General features: G+C 47.6%; 1 protein-coding gene across 16 annotated transcripts in view; it reads left to right on the plus strand.

Annotated features, from left to right (window-relative positions):
• Positions 1-4,398: 4,398 nt before the first annotated feature.
• FBRSL1 (fibrosin like 1) overlaps positions 4,399-15,648 on the plus strand; it is an 863,567-nt gene continuing 852,317 nt past the window's right edge. For all 16 annotated transcript variants that reach the window (XM_066609681.1, XM_066609673.1, XM_066609675.1 and 13 more), the window contains exon 1: positions 4,399-5,264. In XM_066609681.1, the coding sequence (XP_066465778.1) occupies positions 4,971-5,264 (294 nt within the window). In that variant the 5' untranslated portion in view covers positions 4,399-4,970. The remainder of the gene's footprint in view (positions 5,265-15,648) is intronic.

A 15,648-nucleotide genomic window follows, 5' to 3' on the forward strand; every position in this document is an offset into this window, starting at 1 on the left:
TAAGATTAAAACCCTCAATCCAGGCACTGAATGGATGGGAAGAAATAGTCACACTTTTATAGCTTCATTGTAACCTTTAGTGTTTGCATGACAGAGGCTACAATTCTGGGCACACTTACCTAGCAGTAAGTCCTATTGAACTCAGTGAGACTTACTTCTGAGTAGCCATGCATGCAGCACTAAAGGGCTGCAATCCTAAACATGCTGACTTGGGAGTAAGCCTCTTTTAATTTATTTCCTTATTCCCCCTTGTAAATTGCAGCTTATTTCCAAGCACTTAAACAACATACAGAATTATGTTGAAAAACAATACTTTAAGACAGGGAAGGTCCTAATTCATTAGCTCCCAAATTATATTTTGGGTGGGTCCGATAGCAGCTGAGCAGAGCCTCCAATGAAAATACAGGTGGTGGAAAGAGTCAAAAATCATATCACTGCTAATCACCTTGCAAAGAGCTCAGCTCCCGCAGTTTGCAAGCATGTGTAAATATAGGGAGATAAAGGTCTGAGTATCTTTTTGAAGGTTATTATTTACTAGTAAATTTCTAGGTGTCTTTTTTTAAAGCCTCACAAAGCTAGATGGGATAGGTGCTAAAGAAGTGTGCTAAAGAGTTTAGGAACCACTGCCCTAATTCATAAACTATATAAAGATAGATAAGAAAGCTAAAAACTTTAATCCAGCATCACAACCAGCCAGCAATAAACACAATGCTTGCTACCAGTATTCTTCAACTTTTTCATGCCACAACCCAAATATTGAGACTGGGACCCCTCATTGATTCACCCCTCCCACAGGATTCTATGCACCCATCTACATCCCTGCTCTGCCCTCCCAGCACTGATCACTGTAACCAAATATTCTTACTAGAGAAAGCCAAAAAGGTTACCCTGAAGCCTAGCAGTAGTGAAAACTATTTTAGCGCAATTGCCAGAAACCTGAGCAGGACTGGGATGCTGTCACCTGGTGCTTGAATGGGTACATCAGATGTTTGCCCATTAGCCTGGTGGTGTTCTAATTCTGTGTTTTCAACCCTTTTCACTCCTGTAAATTGCCATAATCAAGGCTTTACAACATCATTGGGCTCCTGACCCCAAGGTTAAAGAACACTAATCTAGACCAGAGTCTGCTCTCTATCCTGGATAGCCAGCACCATGAAGTACACTTCAGCACTCCAGTTACTCAAAAAGCAACTACAGCAGTTTAACACAATACAGCACAGAATATATATATATACCCCAAACCCCACCCTCCTTACCCAGCATCCTTTTGCACTGCCCCACATAAAAGGACAAAAACCCTTGCAAAGCTGTTTGCCTTTCAGTTGATGTGCAAGGATGGTCTCTGTGAACCAGCAGGTGGAGAGGTAGGTAGGGAGCAGGAGCATCTATGGCTGGTGTTATACATAAGTTATCTAGCCAGGTGTCTGCTTAAGTTCTCTATAATACAGATCCCTCCAAGTATCTTTTCCTTGGAGTTAAGTCCTATAAGTTTCAGTAGGGTTTAGTCTCACTCTAGATCCTGGTTGTGGAAGGAGTTATCTTTGCTTCTTGCAATCCTAATCTACTTTACAACATCACCTGTGAGAGATTAGGGTCTGCCATCCTATATGAGACACTCTTACAAGGCAGTCATGTGCCTTGAATTCAGTGGGGTTTATTTTTGGGCAACCATATAAAGGCTTGGATTTTAAAGGGGGGAAACTCTTGGCCTTCTCCCCCAGGAAATAAACAGTACAGAAGGGGTAGTTTATGAGCCCCCCCCCCCAAAAGCTGCAGAGAGTTTACCAGAAATAGCTTAGAATAAGTTGCAATAGAAATATGTTCCTGGTGAATTCTGGAGATGGTCTTGCAGTTGCAGTTTCAATGTAAAGAGTGATTTATAGAGTCATGCAAGAGAAATGAGAGGGGTCTCTGCTCAAGGAGGATCTACTCAAGAAATCAAGAAATGAAGGGATGACCAGGAAATATAGGGCAGAAGGGGTTAGCAGTGAGGTTGGGTCTGTTCCCAAGGATCTTGGTCTCCCTTCATATTAACGACTATAGCTAAAAGGGGGGGGTGAACTGATATAGCTGTTAACTCCCCACCCTGTATAAATAATTGCAATAAGGATACTCTTCTCCTTGGCCTCCCCCTCAAAATACCCTTTAAGGCAGAGATTCTGATGGAGGGGGAGGGTCTAGCTTGCTGTCATTTTCCTGGTCTGATTTCCACACATGTACAGGGAAAAGTGCAACTAAAGAGACTGGTGTGTGTGTCATTTCTCTTTCCCTCCCACTCACCCCCAAATACAAGACCTAGTGCAATTTCCCCTATTTAAGATTTACCTGTGGAACTCCTTGCCACAGGATGTGGTGATGGTGTCTGTCTGAGATAACCTGAAAGGGGATTGGATAGATTGATGGTGGAAAAGTCCATCACAGGTTACAGGCCATGTGTAACAAGCCATATGGGCATGTGCAACTTCCTGGTTTTAGAAGTAGGCTGTCTCTGAATGCTAGAAGCAAAGGAGTGGCACCATGAAATGGGTCTCTTGTGGCCTTGGGTGTTCCCTGAGGAATCTGGTGGGCCACTGTGAGACACAGGAAACTGGACTAGATGGGCCTTTGGGTTCAGCAATGCTCTTCTGATGATCTTATTTCTTGTAGTGACAATTGCAGCCACTTCTGATATGCAGACTGCAGTGTTTCTCAAACTGTGGGTCAGGACCCACTAGGTGGGTTGTGAGGCAATTTCATGTGGGTCCCTATTCATTTCAATATTTTATTTTTAATATATCAGACTTGATGCTATCATGGTATGTGACTACATTTAGTGAAATATTACAGACCTGTACTTGTAACAGGCTACTATGTAGATGCTGTTCCCAATTATAGTAAATGGGACTTACTCCTGTGTAAGTGTGGGTAAGATTGTAGCCTAGGATTGTTAATTTTCTTGCTTGGTGATGTAATGACATTGCTTCTGGTGGGTCCTGACAATTCTAATTCTAAAAAGTAGGTCCTGGTGCTAAAAGTTTGAGAACCACTGGCATATTGCATTAACTCTCCCCCATTGCGAGAGGGGGGCTGTTTTCCCCCTCTATGGCAATGAGGGGTGGAAGAGAGGGGGCTGTTCCCCCCTTCTGCAAAGGGGAAAAGGAGTGCAATATGCCAGTGGTTCTCAAACTTTTAGCAGCAGGACCTACTTTTTTTGCAATAAAAAAAACCCTTTATTGCAATGGGGAGTTGGGTTGTTCCATCTCTATTGCATTGGGGGTGGAAGAGAGGGGACTGTTCCACCCTCTGGTAATGGGGGTGGTGGCCTACCCTGTATTGCAATGGTGGGATGGGATTGTTCCACCTCTATTGCATTGGGGGTGGGAGAGAGGGGGTTGTTTCCCCCTCAGGCAATGGGGAAGGGGTGGTCTACCTTTATTGCAAATGGAGGGGGGTGGGGCTGTTCCACCTCTATTGCACTGGGGGTGGGAAGAGGTGCTGTGCCCCCCCCAGCAATGGGTGGAGGGGTGGCCTACCTTCTCTTGCAATGGGATGGGAGAGAGGGAGCTGCTCTCTTCCTCTTGCAATGGGGGAGGGGTTGTCCCCCGTTGCATGGGGGTGGGAGAGAGGGGGCTGTTCTTTCCCTCTAGCAATGGGGGGAGGGGCTTGTACCCCCTCTCTTGCAGTGGGGGAGGGGTCGTCCCCGTTGCATGGGGGTGGGAGAGAGGGGGCTGTTCTCTCCCTCTAGCAAAGGGGGGAGGGGGTTGTACCCCCTCTCTTGCAGTGGGGGAGGGGTCGTCCCCCGTTGCATGGGGGTGGGGGAGAGGGGGCTGTTCTGTCCCTCTAGCAAAGGGGGGAGGGGGTTGTACCCCCTCTCTTGCAGTGGGGGAGGGGTCGTCCCCCGTTGCATGGGGGTGGGGGAGAGGGGGCTGTTCTCTCCCTCTAGCAAAGGGGGGAGGGGGTTGTACCCCTCTCTTGCAGCGGGTGCGCGCTGGGGAGGGTCGCGCGGGGGGCGGGGCGGGCGGCGTGCGCGGAGTGACGCGCGGAGGCTGGCGGCCCTGCTCATGCGCGGCCTGCCGGGCGGTGCTAAGCACCGAGAGGAGCGGCGCGGCGCGGCCGGCGAGGGATGGGGCGGCTTCGGGGCTGCGGGGGGGGCCCGTCGGCGGCGCCTTGAGAGCGCGGGGACGCCCCTCTGTCCGCCTGCGCGGCTGCTGGGAGGGGCACGGGTGCGGGCGGGGGGCGCTCGGCCCTGCTGCGGCGCCCGCCTGGCAACAAAGTTGCGGGGGGCGGCCGGCATCTGTTGCCAGCGGGGCGGCCACATTGCAGCGCCTCCTGCAGCAGGATTCGAACCCGGGGCGGGTGGGGGCGGGCGGGGGAGGAGGAGGAGGAAGGGGGAGGAAGGCTTCGCCCAGGACCCCCTTCCTCCCCCTCCCTGCTGCTGCTGCTGCCGCTGCCTGGATCTCCCCCCAGCTGGATTCCACTTCGCTTTGAGATTGGGGGGGCTGCCTCCAGCCAGCCTCGGACTCAGGACCACCCAGGGGGGTCTCCTCCTTTGGGGCTCCACGGTCTGCTTTTTGGCTTATTTTTCCTTGATTTTTATCTTATTTTTTAATATATTATTTTTTTGGCAAGTGAAAAAGGGGGGGGGATTTGTCAAGGTCACCTGGTGGATTGTAACCTTTTTTGCTACTGGAGGTCTTCCCCTCACCCCCACCCCACTCCCTTGTCCCCTCTGCCCTTCCTTGGATCACCCCTTTCTTGCCATCAAGGTCTGTTGGATTATATTCCTTCTCTCCCTACTGCCAACCTCCCTTTGGGGGGGCATTTTGAGCCTGGAAGACGATCAGTGTGTTTTTTTAAGGGGGGGGGAAACACCCAGACTGGATCATTTGGATATTAAAGAAGTGATTTTTTAAAATTTGGAACAAAAATTGGATTTGGGGGTCCTTTTTTTGGGAGGGGGTTCACCCTCTTCCTCTTTTTCCCTCCTGGAAATGGATGGGAAGATCCGACAGAGCAGGAAATCCAGATCCCAAAGGGACCGGGTGAGACGAAGGGATCCCAATGGCCCGAATCGCAGCCCTTCTTCGGCATCCGAAAGGGAACCCAGCCCGGGCAAGGAGAATACCAGCCAGAACTGTCCGAACCCAAAGAGCCCGGTGGTGGCGGCTGCTGCAACCAGGAATGCCAGACCTCCTAGGCGGAGGAGGCGAGAATCCAGCTCCCAGGAAGAGGATTTAATTGATGGGTTTGCCATTGCCAGCTTCACCACCATGGAAGCCTTGGAGGTAAGGGATAAAAGAGCTGGCTGGCTTGGTTTGGCTTGGCTGCTTACCGAGAAAGCCTGGTCTTGGGGTGGGGGTAGGTGCAGGGGAGAAGAGCCTGGAGTGGGTGCAGGGTCTCAAGCGGGACCCAGCACCCAATCCAGCACCCAACCTCCCTGCCTTGTCAATATCAATCAACTTCTGGTTGCACTGTGTATCCAGCCTGGAGGAATGAAAGGCAAGGGTCTGGGCGTGGGAGCTGACACTGGGTGTAGCTCCACGCATGTATGTATATGGTCTCAGACCTGATAAGCATCTGGCAACATCTTGAGTATACTTGTCAGGACTGCCTCTGAGTTGATGTAGGCCAGCAGCTTACAGCTGGGTGAGCTGATAACCTGCTCTCTGGCTCAGGGAGAGTCTCATGTTTGTTTTGGGTTTTAATTGGCTGGCAAGTCTCTAGGGAGAAGTGCAAAATTTTTGCACAATGGTGTGTCATTCCGAAGGGGGTCACTTGTGCAGAGAGAATCTCTTGACAGGCTGTGAATTGCTAAATTTGGAGAGGCAATTGAGTAATTTGTGCTTTTTAAAAAAAAACAAACAACTCCTATCTTTTTTGTTGCCAACATGTTACTTTTGTCATAAAGTAACAACAATTACTTTACAATTATTTATAAAACCAAGTAATTTGCATTTGCTATTTGGAGGTTTGAAGGAAGAGGAATGTTGACTGGTGACTCTTTTCCCCCCCCTTTGATTGGAAGTAATTGAAGAGATTTCTCATCTTTTGTTGACTGTTTCATCTGAGCAAGTTAAGCAGAGCAGGAAAAATAATATTTTCAGAGGGACTGTGACAAGCTGGGGGATTTTGTGTGATGTTTTGAAATTTTCTGTTTTGTTCATGATATGAGAAGTCTGATGGGCTGATTAAAGACTTTCTGGTAAGTGCTTTTGTAAAAAAAAAGTTGTGCTTGTCTGCTGAGACCCTGGGTGCATGCGAATACCTTTCAGGACTCCAGCTCATAGGAGTGAAGAGTTGATGGCAACAGTGACCAGTTTGTGTATTTTAAAGTTGGCATTTGTGGGTGTAGCCAAGTTTAATTTTGCCATCAGCTTTCTCAAAGATGTTACTTGATTTTGGAGGTGTGGGAGATTAGGGGCCTGCTCACCAGTTCAAAGCCCTCTGGCTGCTGCTTTGTTTCCTGGAAGAGCAGTGTTGTGTGTGGTTTTTTGGTCTTTGGTTGCAACTTTGGGTCCTTTCTTCTGATTTCCGCTTGCTTCCAATCTGAAGTTGTTGGTGCTTCCGTTGAGGAAAATACTGTATCAGGGTGTTGCATGCATCAAACCAGCTGGTTAAAGGTTTTTTTCCAGAGGATGTGGCTGTTGTGAATCAGATAATCAATGCTGGGCCCAGATTTCCATGGAGAAAGTTCCAGTTGTGGTTATCAAGTCCCAGAGTTGCCTTGATAGGAGAGTTGCCATGGTGACCTTAAAGTCTTCATCTCCATCCTGTGGCCTTCACCTTTTGTTACTCTACCTGTGTGGATTTTTTCCCCTGTTCTGGACATTGTCATGTATCTGTCAGGCACAACTAAGAGCCAGTTAAACCACTGAGCCTTGAGAATTGTCACTTTGAAGCAATAATCTTTGTCTTCTGAGAAATAATCTTTGTGGGCACCTCATTCAAGAGCTGCTGCATAGTTTTGAAACATTGGTCAATATCCTGGCTCCAACAGTCCCTTGCTGTAGTTGCTTCAGAGGAAGCCTTACAGCTGCGAAAGGTAGTAATGGAAAATCTACTCTCTGTCCATTGATCATCAAGAAGTCTAGTCCAAAGGCTTGGAATGGGGGGGGGGGGTCAGTTCAGGAGCAGGGAGATCATCCTAGCAATTCTCTGCTCCTCACTAGCTGATCACTGGTAGTTCCCTCTATACAAAGCAGTTGCACAAGCAGTAGCTAATGGCTACACCTCCTTGATACCCAACCCTGCCTCTGTTTTTGTGTGTCTTCCCACTGGAACTTAAGGCTGTTGAACCTTTGAATTGTCTCCAAATTGTGAGCTTTGATATACCTAGATGTGTGTGTTTCCCGCCTTTTAGAGTTTGCATGCCAGAACTGCAAGCTTGTGCAAATTGTTCAACTTTCTTTTGGGCAAGGCTGTTGAAAACCAGGCCTGCCTTGATGCATTTCACTTTTAACAGGTGGCTTGTGCTGGAATGATGACCAAGGCATTGAGAACCAAAGCTTCTGGGTTTTTAAAAATTCTCCTTCTCCTGGGCTCCTGGCTTAAGTCAGTGGGATCTTTCCATGTTCTCTTGTCGCTTTGACTTCCCCTTTCCTAGAGCTTGAGTGAGCCATCTGTATTCTGGTTAGCTTCATTAGCTTTATTACACTTGTATTCCACCTTGCTTCCATCAAGCCACTCCAGGTGGCATGAATAGGGGCCTCAGATGGTGCCCTACTCAGACTTTGACCCAGGCCTGCTTATTTCAGCAAAGTGGCTCCATCACGTGTGTTCAGACTACTGTGCTGGGAACCTCACATCTCTAAACTGTTTGTTCTCTGCTGGGGGGGGGGGGAGGGAGATAATGATTTGAGCCATCTCTCTTTGTTGGTTGGAGAATGCCATAGACCAGGTGCTTACCTAGTTATCAAATTGACCTGTGAGTTTCATGGACCTTGAGTAACCTGTACAGACAAGAGCAAACAGTAGCAACAAAAATCCCACCCAAGGGTCTAGCTCTTTGTGTCTCTTCTGGCTCATGGAACCAACCTCTTGGGGTGGGGGAAATGGGTTCTTAAATGACTGTGTTCCTATGTGAATGTCACTCTGCATGGCAAAATGGATACCATTTATTCTTGATATAGTTCAAGGCTATCCCTGAGAGATAGCATTTCACATACATTTGTCGCTCTTGAAAGTTAAGGTTGTGTCCATTTTACTGGTGAGAAGACTGGCTTGTCCAAGTCTTCTTGGCAGAGGAGAGACCTTGGAGATTTTGCATATTCACTCAAGTGCAGTATTACACTAGTCCTCTTTGTCTGGTGGGAGGCCTGCTAGTTTACAGCATATCTGGACTCATGTGGTGTAGCTATTGCCTTCCATAAGAGCCACCCAGGCTCTCTTTCTTGCTCATTAGGTGATCCTGGGCTAATCATTTCTCCATCTATCCTAAGGAAGGACAGATATCTCCCTGGAGAGCTGCCGAGCTGCCTGGGTCAATGGTGTGACTTGTTAGGAAGTTGTTTCATGTATGCTTTACTTGGTTGGTTTCGTGGGAATGGGCTGTAATTCTGGTGTACTGCTTTCCATACATATACTGTTCTAGGTTCAGATACAGGTGTTTCCAGGCAGGGCTGGTGAAGACCACATAAGAACCCCCCTCCCCTGATCAGGCCAAGGGCTCATCCAGTTCATATTACAGTAGACCACCAGAAGCCTCAAGGAGCACTCAAGACAACAAGATCCCTGCATCCTTTTGCCACTCCCTTCCACCTGGCATTTTGAGGCAGCCTATTTCTAAAACCAGGAGGTTTTACATACCCATCACGGCTTGTAACCAGTGATGGACTTTCTTTCTAAAAATCTGTGCAATCACCACATCCTGTGGCAAAGAGTTCCATAGATTAATCACATGCTGGGTAAAGAAATATTTCTTTTTGCCTGTTCTAATTCACCAGTCTGTTCTAACCTGTCTCCTCTGCAGGGCTGTTGCAAGGATACTTGGGGAGGGGGGAAGAGAACCTTATATGCCTCACTGAATTCATTGGAGGCAGGATAAACAGTCTTTTGCTTGAGCTCAGATATGTGATGGAAGATGCATGTGTACAAGCATCACCATGAGCCATGTCCAACATACATGTTATTTATTCAGATGCTTGATAAATTTCCTCCCTAAACCACCCAGGATCTGCCAAAACCAGGTGGTGGGTTATCCAGTACTTTGACTGGCTCCACAATACGCAGATTACGGATTGTGTTTTGTTTGTTGGGCCGTGAGGTTTTGGAGGCCTGATGGAAATGAGTGGTTGAGAGCAAAGAGACACCTAGAATCTATAACCAGGTAGTTGTAAGCAAAAGGATGACTGTCTTGCAGCCAGCCTTTTTATCAGTCTAAGAGCACCTCCACTTCTGCATTCTGGGTTTTAATTTGGCTCATCAGAATAAACAGCATAAGCAGAATTGACTTGTTCCCTTTTTGGCTGTTGACTGGGGAGAGTTTAGTAGCTGGAGAGCTTTCAGCAGCCATAGTGAATGCGGTGTGTGTGATGTGTGTGCACCCTTTTAAAGCAGTGGTTCCCAACCTTTAGGAGCTCAGGGACCACTAAGGCAAAATTTGGAGACGGTGGGGACCACATGCAACCCCCCACCCTTGCACACAAAAAGTACAATTAAATTTGTAATAAATAAGAAGATTATTTAATAATTAGTGTGATGGTTGTGCTTGCATTTGCTTCAGTAGCTGTGAAAGTCTTGGGTTTACATGGAATACATGGAACACAAAATAATTCTACCCCAGCTCAGTAGTTTTCATACTCACCCAATTCAATCCAGTCTCTTTTCCCCCACACCAGACCACATTACGCACAGCCCTTGCCTCTTTTAAGTGTGGAAAAACACCTCAAAAAGGGAGAGGGTAAGCACAAGGGGATTATAGACAAGTCATGCAAGGTAGTTAAATGAACCAAGGAAAAGCACACAAATCCCTCCACAGTTCCTTTTGTTACACAGCCCTGGCCCTGCTCCCCCCGCTTGTGAGTGCAGAGTCCTTAGGAAAGTGTTCAACACAATTTAGGCAGGTTGGTCCTGAAGGAGAAGCACCAGCTCAGAGCGACATCTCAGAATGGCTGCTGCATGTCTCAGGAAGAAAAGTCCTTTTGGTGTGCACTGCAGGGGCTTTGGGGGGGGTGGAAAACCTCTCTTCACTTCCTGTTCTAATTGCTGTCACGCTGTAGCTGTGGACGACTTTGGTTGGAGCTAAGAGTGTGAGCAAGCCTATAGGTAGACTGCAGCCACAAAACAGCTGCCTACTCTGCCATTAGTCTGTGGAAGTCCTTGCCCCAAGATGTGATGATGGTGTCTAGACTAGATGCCTTTAAAAGGGGATTGGAGAAATTTCTGGAGAAGTCCATCACAGCCACAGTGTGACTAACAGCCCCATTCTAGGCATGTCTACTCAGAAGTAAGTTCCATTATAGTCAGTGGGGCTTACTCCAAGGTAAGCATGCATAGGATTGCAATCTGATGAGATAGGGGAACTGGCCAAGTGTGGGGTGGGTGGGCTCCCCATGGACACAGCTGCTGCTGCTCTCTGAGGAGGAAAAGTCAGGGGTTACACCTGCTGTACTTGGCTACAGTGGTGCCAGTTCGGCAACTTCTGGAATTGCTTCTCCCCAGGTGGGCAGCTTGCAGTAGGACAGCAGAGATACTACCTGTTTCCCCTCTCCAAAAGGGGTGCAAAAACCTGGTTGCCTGGATCCTTTGCTCCACCCCTGGGCTCTAGAAGAGCACATCCAGGGGGCCCATTCCTGCCAACTGGGGAGGGGGTACCAGGGCTGGGGGTTGAGCATATTGTTTCTCCCCTCTCCTGCTGCCACACTGCCTCCAACTCCCTTCCTCTGTGCTCCCTGGCCAGCTGGAGTCTGCACTCCCAAGTCACATCCAGAGAAACCCACTCCCAGGGAAACCCAGCCAGCCAGCCAGCCAGCGATGCCTTTGGGAGCCTGCTCCTTCTCCTCCTCCCTCCCATTCCTTCCCTTCCTCAGCCCCCTCCACCACCTCCTTGCGAAGGAATATTTACATTCTCGCCTTTTCCAAGGCACTGTCCTCATTTTGTACAAACGGATACTTGGAAAAGGTGGGAGGCTACTGTGGTCCTCCTGGGGTTTCCCAGTATTTGAGAGTCTGCACCATAACTGTCTTTGAGGTTTGCACATTTGAGAAGTGAATCTCTTGCCGACGTGGCAGTTCATTGCCCTATTCTGTACTAATCTGGTTGCCAGACACCATTATTTTTTAAAACTTCGGTTTTAGAAGAGCCAGCAATTAGGGCAGTGGAGAAACCCTGTTGTGGGCTTCCCCATAGAAATTCTGAAATTGCTGTGTGTGTTAAGAGGAATTGGTGGTGGTGGTGGTGTTTGGAAGGCGTTCTCGGTTTTATCTCCACTAGCTGGGAATTTCCCCACTCCCTTTGAACTCACCACAGAAACCGTAATGTTCTTGTAAATACTGAGTTCTCCACATGCACACGAGTTTAGATTTCTCAGATTTGCAGGGGTGAATGTGACTTGTGAGTACTGGGGTTGGGTGGGCAGGCTGATGGAGCAACATTTAATGGCTTCTCTGGGTACAAGCTTGGGTTATCTTCTTGAATGGTTTTTGAACCAGCTTCTTGCTCCAAACTAATTCTTCTTGCTCCAAACTAATTCTCAAACTAATTCTCTGCTTCCTAATTTTAGTGGTTTGCATTCATTGTTGTCCATCTGTTCTCCCCCCTCTTCAAAAATATTAAAACAGCACTAAAATGGGAAGTTCATCAGAATAATTAATTGGATGCTGTCGAGGGAAGTAGTGAGTGGATAACAGCGTTATTGTAGTGTTATATAGTATTATCTTGCTGTCAACTTGGTGTATTGTAATAAAACAAATTTTGGACTTTTGCGAGAAGTTACATGCTACAGAGAGCTGCTTTGTTGGGTGTTTTATACTCTGATTTGCCCAAGAGGCCACTTGTGCAAACATTGCTTTCTCATGATTCTCTACTCTTTGATCCCCCAATGAACACTGTGTCAGTTGGATGTCCTGCTAGGTGTCATTGTATTGTATAATTATGGCAAGTTATGCCCCACTGCCCAGAGGTCTGAGCTTCTGGTACCTTATGGCATATGTTTTGGTGATGGTAAAGTACACTGAAAAAGGAACTAGTTTATAGGCTGATGTGGGTGAGCTTGGGGAACTTCCAAGAGTGTGCTTATCGACTTTGATACTGGTGTGAAAACACTTCACTTTTCCCCAGCCTGGGCTGGAAAATCCCTGACTTTGTCTGCAGAATGTGGAAATAGTGTTAATTTCATTACACTGTTGGGTGGTTCCTCTGTGAAACTCCTGATGGCATGCATAGTTTCTCCTCCCCCTCCCTCCCCATCTTACCTTTGCAACAAACCTGCAAGAGAGGTTAGACTGAGATTGGCAGACCCAGGCCCCCTGCAGTGAGTTAGCTTCCAGGCTGAGTGGGCCTTGAACCCAGTCCTCCCCAGACTTAATTAAGCACTTGAACCCCTGCATCACCACTACTTGCTCTGAAGGGAAGGCTCTGGATAGTATTGTGAAGAGCCCTTTTAAGAAAAGAATGTGGGTCTGGAGCCAGAAATTGCATGATAGCTGTGGCCTGGGTCTGTATTTTGATCTGCTTCTTGATAGCACACTTGCTGCTGCTTAGACTAAGCTGCCTCCGTTCATTTAGCTCCAATTTGTCTACTCAGATCAGCAGTGGCTCTCCAGGATTTTCAGAGGGTTTTTTTTTTTTTGCATGCCTGGGATTGAACCTGTGACCTCTCTGCAAGGCAGGTGCTTTTTTGCTTAGCCACGGACCGTGGCCTGTTTATTGAGTTGGTGCTGATAGCTGGTGTGTATACCTTTTAAATATAACCTGTTTTAATATTTTTGAAGAGGGGGGAGAACAGATGGACAACAATGAATGCAAACCACTAAAATTAGGAAGCAGAGAATTAGTTTGAGAATTAGTTTGGAGCAAGAAGAATAAACCTTTTAAAGTTCAGTTCACCATTTGCTTTTACTCTTGGGTGGGGGGAGTTCTACTTTTGGGGTGGAAGGAATTGCCCATCCTTAGGAGGAGCCCATCTCTTGCATTTCTGTGTATCTTCAATCTGATTGGAAAGAGCAAATTGGAAGGGTTTGGTTTGGTCTGGGTCACTTTCACTGCACTGGGAGATGGAATGCTTTGATTGCGCTTGTTGTGGAGGTGCAGTAGACCTGTCTGCCCTAGGCTGGAACCAATTGGAATAAGGTATGGGCAGAGTTACGCAGGGGTTGCAAAAGGGGGTGCAGGTGAGTAGCTTGGGCTTAGGACAGCCTTTGTTTATTGCATGCAGCGTGCTGGCAGTCTTTTCTCTTGTGGCGCAGAGTTGGCTCTACTAAGCCTTCTGCAAACAGCTTCCTAAGCAAACTGGCTTGCTTGAGGAACAGCCTTTTCACGGTACAGAGTGCAGTTCAGCTCCAGTACTAAGGACAATATTATCACACTGAGGGCATCATGGAAGGGTCTGAGCTCCAGAAATATAACAGCAAATGTGCACGTACTCTCCATTCCTTTCAGGGCTTTCTCACCTTTAAACTACACAACTTCCTGGTGTACTGTCCTAAGTGAGAGGTTTTTTTGGAGGTGCCAGGATCTCACTGTTGACACTCAGAATTTTCCATTAGTCCAGGCTGGTTGGGCAGTGCAGTCTGTAGTTCATATACCATTTACTCAAGGTGACCTCCAAATCTGAATATGCTTTCCATTCTCCTTGGATGTTAGGGAGAAACTTTTTTCTGTTTTAAGTCTCCTACATCAGAACTAAATTGCATTCATCTTTATTGGGTGGGGTCTGGGCAGAGAGCACAGCCTGCCATATCTCAAGATCCCTGGAATGGCTCAGCAGGCATTTCCCAGCAGACCCCAGAGACCAATGCAGGAAGTGCATTGGCATAAGGGGATGTGTTGGGGTCAAGCTTGGGTGCAGCAGGTGCCCTTCGGTCTGCCCCCACTCTCCTCACTGAACCAGATTTGAACAAGGCTGAGTGTCTGATTTTGTACAAGATTTTGAATGTTCCTAAACGTTCAAAATCTTGTACAAAATCAGACACTTGGCCTGTTAAAAAATATCAGCAGACTAGCAGGGCCTCCCCAGTGTTCCAGACAAGGACTGTTGCCTGCCTTGCACTAAGGGTTGTACCAGGGTCCTTTTGGCTACTTTGCCACTGAGCTATGTCCTTTCCCTGAATAAATAGCACCTGGAGCCTTCTCCCATCCGGCGTGATCTTAGAGGGCAAGATATGCTTCCATCTTGAAAATGCTTCAGATTATTCAACCACACATGTAATTTCTGTATAATTCTGATTTACAACCTTGTGGGCCACTGCTTCAGTTTTCAAAACCACAGACAAAATAACTGTCTCAGGCCAGGCTTTTTGCATTTGCCTCCCACCTTCCTTCCATTGACTTTAGGTGGAATGCAGGGCTCTCTTCTTTCTCCCCCCTTCAACAACCCTGTGAGGTAGGCTAGTTGAAGAGCATCTGGTCCAAGGTTGCCTCCACTGAATTCAACACTGCCAAGTGACACGGGCTCCCTTGTGTCAGCAAATGAATGAGGGTCCTGCTTGCAAGTGAACTGTAATGAGCAGTCTGAGTTGTTTCTCTGTACCTGCAGCAGTAGGAGAAAGATCACCATGGTCTAGCACTGCCCCCACCTTGGCATCCTCCTCACCTAGAGAGGGACTTTTGGTGTTAGAGCAGCTGTTATGCATGCACCCTAACCCTGACCTTCCCAGGTAGGACAAGTAATGACCTCTGTGTGGCTGGCTGTAGAAGATAGTTATAGCTGGCTATAGAAGATAAAAGGAGGAATCTGAAGGCAGTGGAGCAGGAGATAGTGCCTTAAGGAGGAGGTGCCCCACTCCTTAATTCATCTTGACTGCCTGTAAGCCATTGGGGGCAACTGTGGGCTCTGCAGGGGGTTAACTTTTCAGCATGGCTAAGGGGTGATTATTTCATACCTCTCAGAGGCTCAAGTAAGGTCCTAGGCAAAACCAAGGATCTCACACTCTCCTTCCCACCCACCCTGTTTGTCAAAGCATGGATGGAAGCAAGGATAGACCTCTTGGCAGGAAAGATGTTTGAGGCTTTTTGTTAATGGGCTGCAAAGTCTATAAAGGGCACAGACCCATTTTTCAAATCCTTTTTGTCAAATTGTCAGTAATTGTTTATTTCCACAGCACTTTGAGTGTGAGGAGGGGAAAGAAAAATGCTCTCCATCCCTCATTTCATCCATTCATTCTCTTGTAGCACTTTCAGTGCCAGCCTCGGCGTCAGTTTTTCTGGTGAAGGGTTAGGGGGGACTGAGGCAGTGGCTGCTTTCCTACTTTTTATACAGTGCTGGTAGCCATGCGTGAGGAGATATGTGGTGCTCTCCTTGCTCTGAGAGTTTATAGTAGCCCCTCCCTCCAACTGTAGGGCTCCAAAAAATCCTATAGCTCTGTATATGCATGATCTGTGGGGCGGCAGTGCTGGGAGGGCAAGGGGGAGGAGATATAGTCCCAGACAAGAAGCTCATCTCTTTGCATTCCTGAACCCTGAAGGCATTTCTTCAGATTTAAATGCTTTTAAAAATTACCTTTCATTTATGT

This window comes from Tiliqua scincoides, chromosome 14 (assembly GCF_035046505.1).
Source record: "Tiliqua scincoides isolate rTilSci1 chromosome 14, rTilSci1.hap2, whole genome shotgun sequence".
NCBI lineage: Eukaryota > Metazoa > Chordata > Lepidosauria > Squamata > Scincidae > Tiliqua > Tiliqua scincoides.